This window comes from Nothoprocta perdicaria, unplaced genomic scaffold (assembly GCF_003342845.1).
Source record: "Nothoprocta perdicaria isolate Ctin4 unplaced genomic scaffold, notPer1 scaffold_167, whole genome shotgun sequence".
Taxonomy (NCBI): Eukaryota; Metazoa; Chordata; class Aves; order Tinamiformes; family Tinamidae; genus Nothoprocta; species Nothoprocta perdicaria.
This window is the reverse complement of record NW_020454838.1, coordinates 60,550-66,939: the sequence shown is the minus strand read 5'-3', so window position 1 is coordinate 66,939 and position 6,390 is coordinate 60,550. Positions and strand designations below refer to the sequence as shown.

The 6,390-nt window shown below is 36.5% G+C and overlaps 1 protein-coding gene across 2 annotated transcripts; it reads right to left on the bottom strand.

Moving 5' to 3' along the window:
- Positions 1 to 1,194: 1,194 nt before the first annotated feature.
- IAPP (islet amyloid polypeptide) lies at positions 1,195 to 4,080 on the bottom strand. Of its 2 annotated transcripts, XM_026035810.1 has the most exons (3): positions 4,001 to 4,080; positions 3,709 to 3,843; positions 1,195 to 1,387 (listed from the first exon to the last, which is right to left on the bottom strand). In XM_026035810.1, the coding sequence occupies exons 1-3, from the start codon at positions 4,078 to 4,080 to the stop codon at positions 1,195 to 1,197; spliced, it is 408 nt and encodes a 135-aa protein (XP_025891595.1). The 2 variants fall into 2 exon arrangements, with proteins under 2 accessions (XP_025891595.1, XP_025891596.1); XM_026035811.1 differs by lacking the exon at positions 3,709 to 3,843 and having other exon boundaries at positions 1,195 to 1,384.
- Positions 4,081 to 6,390: the final 2,310 nt, after the last annotated feature.

Sequence of the window (6,390 nt, the reverse complement as noted above, 5' to 3'; positions counted from 1 at the left end):
CATGATCATGGGGGAGAAAGCAATGTTGAGAGGTTACAGAGAACCTGTATGAGCAGGTTGAACAGAACCTGTATGAACAGAACAGACAGTCTGTGTTCTGTTTTAATTATTAGACTGCAACTGAGATACAAAACTGATGTCTAATACATTGTACATGTGTCAGGTTTGGATTAGCCTTGAAACAAGTATTTACCTACTGTGAATATCCCATGCCAATGAAGATTAGGAAGATTAGTAAGATTTTTTTCTTTTTTTTTCTAGTAATAAACATCTGTTAAATGTTTTTTCCTGACTTGACAGTCAGATTCTTCAGATGACAATTCTTCCCCCCAAAAATATGAACAGAGCAATCATTGTTGCAGTAGGATGGTGTTCTTTTAGGAAAGCTGACTTAGTTTTGCTCATGCTTTTTGTTACTCTGATTCAAAGAGAGGAATGCCTGAAGAAAGATGCTTTTGAGAGGTACCTGAGCTTTCTTTATTCATATTTAAAATGCACTTGTGGTCATGATGCTTACATTTAACTGACACTATTTTGAAGTAAGAACTGTAAATTCTTAAAATCCCTATGTATACTACGAAATCTGTACCGCAAGACCACTTCTATTAGTTTAGTGCACTTTAAGGCAGAAAGATACAGATCAGGCAACTGGTTTAGTCATGAACACAGTACAGCCATAAGTATCTCATCTAGTTTTCCCTTGAACTTGGCAAAATAGGGTAGCAAGCAAAACACTGCAGACATTTCCAAACCAGAATTTTTTGTTGCACTTACGTTAGGAAATAATTTCTGTTACCAATCTGATTTTTGTTGGTGGTCCTCATTAAGATGATTTCTTTTTTCTTACTGAACTGTGACTATAAAGACATACACATCATGGTAAATCTTTTTAATCTTTTTAATAAAAAAGATACTATTGCAATTACATTTCCATTTATTAATATGATTTATTTTCTTTTTACAAAGGAACTTGACAGGGAGATTTCTGGATTTCTTAATGAAGTTAAAACAATACCTATGCATGTCATTGTGCATGCATAGCAAAATACTGAACAAAAAAATCCTGTACACACACACACAGAAAGAAGACAAGGCACTGTTAAGACTGTACAAGTAATAAATGAAAAGTTATTGATACATAAAACATAGGTAAGAGCTCCTAATGAAAAGGGTATCAGTAGTCGTTTTAACACACTAAAGCTGTATGTTGTTTTGGGGTTCTCTGCTTAAAAGCTCAGCTGTGTCCCGCTTTCCGTACGTATTGGACCCCACGTTGGTAGGTGAATAAACTGCTCCGATGCTGTTGCTGGATCGCACTAGGAAGTCGGCCAAGCGTTGTGTCACGCAGGTAGCCGTGTTGCATTTCCGCTTCTCCAGGTGGTGACTGCTAATAGAAGACAAAAAAGAACCAAGATGAAGTCAAATGATGAGCAATAAAATATGCCACCTCTAAAAGGCATTTGAGCTGTGCTAATGTGGGAGTTCTTTTAATATGAGCACAAATAGATGAACATTACAATCTTCCTACCACCTACTTCGTGCCTGAAAAAATCTTGCACTCTGTGCTATTAACAGTTTTAATGATGGGGATTATCTAAATGCTTAGTATGACTTAAGAGTCATATGTCATTTTTATTGATGTTCTGCACAACAGTTTGTGACATCTAGAAAACCTATAATGATAGTATAGTTAAGACAGTAAGTGAAAACAATGACTAAATGTTTAGCTTTGAGCTGAACTTCTGTATCTATTTAAAGCCCTTGCTGATATCATGAGGATTGCTAACATAATGACGATCACTTTCATTTATTTAGTTCTCTTATTTCCAGAGTCATATCCTGCTCTAAGTGAAGTGAACATTAATCTCTTAATTCACATCAAATGGATGAGCCTAAAGACTCTCTCCAACTGTCCCATCAGGAGAGGTAGTGGATACTGACAACTTCTCATGGCTCCAGTGCCACTTCAGATTTAGCTCCATCCAAACAGGAATTTAATCACTACCAAAAAGTGGCTGTGTCTTGTTGAAACACCAACTACTTGATAATGCTGTTGTGGTAGGAAGTAATCATTTTCTGCATAAAACTTTAAAGAGAATCCACGAAAGAATCCATATCCCAGCAACAACATTTCATGGTTTTTAACCAGCAGACCATATAGAGAATTGTGTACCAAACTTATGTAACATGTAACCATTATATGGTTCCATAATACAGAAATACTCTCATTGATCAGGTTGCTTACTGAGTCTTCAATAACTTTCCTGGGCTTCTTCATGTTGTTGTGGCATTATTGTGTTAATTGGCAAGATGTGGCCACATTCAAGTGCAATCACGAAAGAAATGTCCGAAGTATACTGGTTCTTTGGCAGTAAAGGGGTGGGGATTTCTGAGCAATTAATATTTTAAATATGTAGCTGCATTTAAAGTAAATGGCCGTGTAGAAGTTGATATGGTTGTTTTTTGACTTTCACTGATATGTCTGTTGACTTAAGAAGAGTCGATTGAGACCTTGATATCAGACATTCAAACAACAGTGAGTTCTTATGGAATTCCCAAATCTGTTGGTGGAGGCAGAGTTTTCATCTTCTTTAAGCATACCGAGTGAGGCCTTGACACTCCAAATTTTAGGGAGTCTTTAACACTCCAGTCCTTTTGGGAGGTTACAAAGTTTCTAGCTGATATCTAATGCAACTGAACTGATCACAGATGTAAAATTCCTGATCTGTAGCATTTACTTGATTAGGTGTTCCAATGGAGCAGCTCACCCAGTGAAAGGGTATAAGCAAGGGCTGCAGAAAAGCAGGTGTGGCATACCACACTCGTAAAGATAATACTGTGCACCTTATTATTATAATAATAGTTCTTATAGATTTCAAGGTAACAGCTATTAAAAAAAACACCACAACTTTATCTCCATGAACAAATTATTTTGGAAGATAATCAAATTGTCATATATTATTGATTTTTCAAATAGAGAATGAGAAATACAGATAAGAGATGTCTACACAGAGTATAGATTCACTGAACCGATCTGTAACAGAACTGTTGTTAAAGAAAGTCACTCATAAGCCTGATGACCAGGTATACTAATTCAGTACTGCTTATCATTTGTTACTAGTTCCAAATGCTTTTGAAATGCTTGTTAATTAATTATTTTTTTCTAAAAATAGTATTTATGGATTTATAAACTGAAACACATTTCAGATTAGCTAAACTATGAAAAACAGTTTGTTCTTTTATTCTCGTTATTAAATTGATATATAAATGAATAATGAAACATAATTTACTCACAGAAAATAGTTACATTTCATAAAAATTCTGTTCTAGAGAGCTTTTGTGTTATCCAGAAAGACTTTTCTATTTCTTTTCCTTCAGGCTTGGAAATGTAGCAGATAAAAATGTCCTTTTAAAATAAAAGGACTGGATAGGCTTTTTTATTTATGAAAGGGTTAGAATGGAGCTGGTAAACTGATCTGTCAGAGTGACTGATCTGTGAAGATCGGTCACTTTTGTTGCTGCATTTGTCTTTCCAACCTTATCTTTAAGTTTACTGAGTGGCTTAGTTTCCCCCCAGATAAGTGTTTTAAGCTCTCTTCGAGAGTTAAATAGCAAGAATCTGAAGGAACAGAATTTCATACGCATGAAGTTTACTTCATAATTTAGTCTTAACTGTTATGACAAGAACAAAAGCGAGGAAATCCATACCTTTTTGGCTTTGATGCTGGTTGTTCTGGCATTGCCTCACTAAGTCCTGGAAGTGTGTTCCTTGGCATTACTGGTAATACCCATCCTTGTCTCTTGGAAGTCCCATCAGACAGATCATCAGCCACAGATAATAATCTTTAAACAACAACAACAACAACCAGAAAAATACTGTGATACTGAATAGCTCTATTTTTGCTCCTATCACTTGAGACAAGAAAGCAAAAGCAATTCATGCAAGAACCTGAATGTATTTTACCCTAAAAAGAAATCAATACAATTATTTATAACTCACTTCTCAATAGGTGTAGCTTCCAGACAGCTCAAAGTGACAGAAAGTACAATGAAGACAACTGACATCCTTAGGTTGCACATCTTTGCTTCCAAAGTTTCTGGAAAGAATAATGATTCAAAACTGAAAGCAATCCTAAGTACTCTTGAGCAGGTTTTATTTCTGATGCCCATTCTGTCCTAAATCAACTGCAGCTAATCTCTTTCGTGTGAGCAAAAGATGAGCAAATGATCCCCCTAAGTTTAGTCACACAGTGCATTTTCAGACAAATAGCTCTCAGCAGCAAATGCTCATTTTCCATCTAACAGTGTGAATTGTTCCCCATATCACTGGGGTATGTCCTGAATCTCAGATTCTGGTTTCAGGTGCAATTTGTCTTGAACCTGTTTTACCCTTTTCTTGAAAAATGCTGCTGTTCAACCGGAGATACTGTGCTTTCCTGAAAGCACAGGCATTGCATGGTATCTTAAATAAAGTAAGAAGGGAAATTGTTTACCTTTTGGATCTCAGGGAGCTGGCTGAAGAGGCACTCCTGTGCTAGCAAGAAGGGTGCATGCAACAATTCCACGCTTGCATCTGGCTCTGGAGTATCCGTTTTCCCCCTTTCCCTGCTGACAAGTAATACAGCTCTTATATACCCTTCACACCTTTCTCAGCTCTGACATCAGGCAGCACAGAGAGACTGTCATTAATTCCCATCCCTATAGATAGAAAGTGCCCCAGAAAGCAGCAGAGGCAGATGGGTCATTACTGCATTAGCACATCAGCAAATATTGACCTAGTGTATGCAGGATGCCCTCATGAAGATGCTGTAATAGCATATTGCACATCAGAACCGTAGCTGCAATCTTACAGTTCTGATAAGATGCTTAGGTATTATTCCTCCTGAGCGTTTTCTAGGGCTAAATAAGGTAACAAAAGTTATAAAGAAAGCAAGATTAAATGAAATGCCAGATCACAAGTTACTGAACTGTAAGAAAACCATTGTATGATAGATAGGATAGTTAAAATTGTTAAGATTTGTTGTAGAAATGTATAATGTTGACAGCAGAAAAAGAACATACAAAAGAATAAAAACCGTATGAGGCATGAGAAAAAAGAGAAAATTATTTAAGTTGACTGATGGAATGGTTAGTCAGATAGAAAATAAAGTAGAAATACTTAAGGTAGAAGAGTATAAGTATGAATGAAAATCTTACTGTTATCAATCTTATTGTTATCAATGTAAAATATTTTGTTTTCTTAACTGTGGCAGCTTCTGTTTCATGCATGAAAGTTGTATCAATATTCTTAAGACAAAGACTAGTGTTAGAAAGATATCAAACATCAGAGTATAGGCTGCTTGTGCAAACTTATTTTCTCTAGAGTGCATAACGTGGCTGAGGGAAACATAATCAAAACATGGCTTTACAGAGGTTAGTGTTATTAATTTTTTTTTTTGCAGATTTACAAAGATACAAATTCAGACTCATTTCCAAGAGTAGGAAATTCCATTTCAGTAGAAATTAGGCAAATTGCAGCTTTTCTTCGGTATTCTTAGTTGTCTGTTTACATCTTCAGGTGCCAATGCTTTTTAAAACTGGTCTCTCAGTTACCTATGGACATTAAGATATTGATTAACACAAAAGGTGGAAGCCTCCTTCATTGTCTTCTGAATCTGTAACAGCAGATATTGCAATATTGCACTGAAATGGCATTTCTTTTTCCCTTCGGACATCTGTGCTACTTGGCTGGGGATAGGAACCTCTTTAACATGGCAGCTCCTTATAGAGCTTGCCTGTCAATAAGATTTTAGCAAGTGACCCCCCCTTTTTTTTTTAAGGGATGCTGCTTCTGAATATTTCACTCTCTGTTTTTAATATGCTATACTATACCACTTTTGCCATAGGTTCCCATCTTACTGCTCTGAATGGACAGTCTGAGGGTAAAAAATCTGAGTATAGATTCCCTTAATCTTCACCATGACGTTATGTGCTACACACCACTTTTAAATAAGCTCAGCTCTTCATAATGGTCCATTTAGCACTCTGAAGAGGTGTGCGTGCTCTTGTGAAAAAGCAGGCGCAGTTTGTCTCAGCTCATAAAAATCCGTGGATGGATCCGCTGCAATTTCTGTTGGACTGAATATTCAGAATTAGTTATGTTTAAAGGTGAGCATGTTATAGTGTTGTCTCCAACTATAGGCTGCCATATGTATAAATAGTGTTTTTCTGAGAAATATTGATACCAAATTCTAATTCCAGATCTTTTGAAGGTGGCCTTGGGGAAATGCTTTGGGGGAAAAACCAGAAAAGGCAGTTCTTGCATGCATTATAGAAGTGAAAATGGCTCATGGTGTCCCAGGACCATTGCATTCTCTCCTGGGCCACACAACATTTCGGCAGCAAGTCAGC

Excerpts from the sequence above, each read along its gene's own strand:
- IAPP (XM_026035810.1), bottom strand. The coding sequence starts at position 4,080 with ATGTGCAACCTAAGGATGTCAGTTGTCTTCATTGTACTTTCTGTCACT. Across the intron at positions 3,844-4,000 it reads GAAGCTACACCTATTGAGAA|ATTATTATCTGTGGCTGATG; the intron begins GTGAGTTATAAA and ends TGTTGTTTAAAG. Across the intron at positions 1,388-3,708 it reads CCAGCATCAAAGCCAAAAAG|CAGTCACCACCTGGAGAAGC; the intron begins GTATGGATTTCC and ends GTCTTCTATTAG.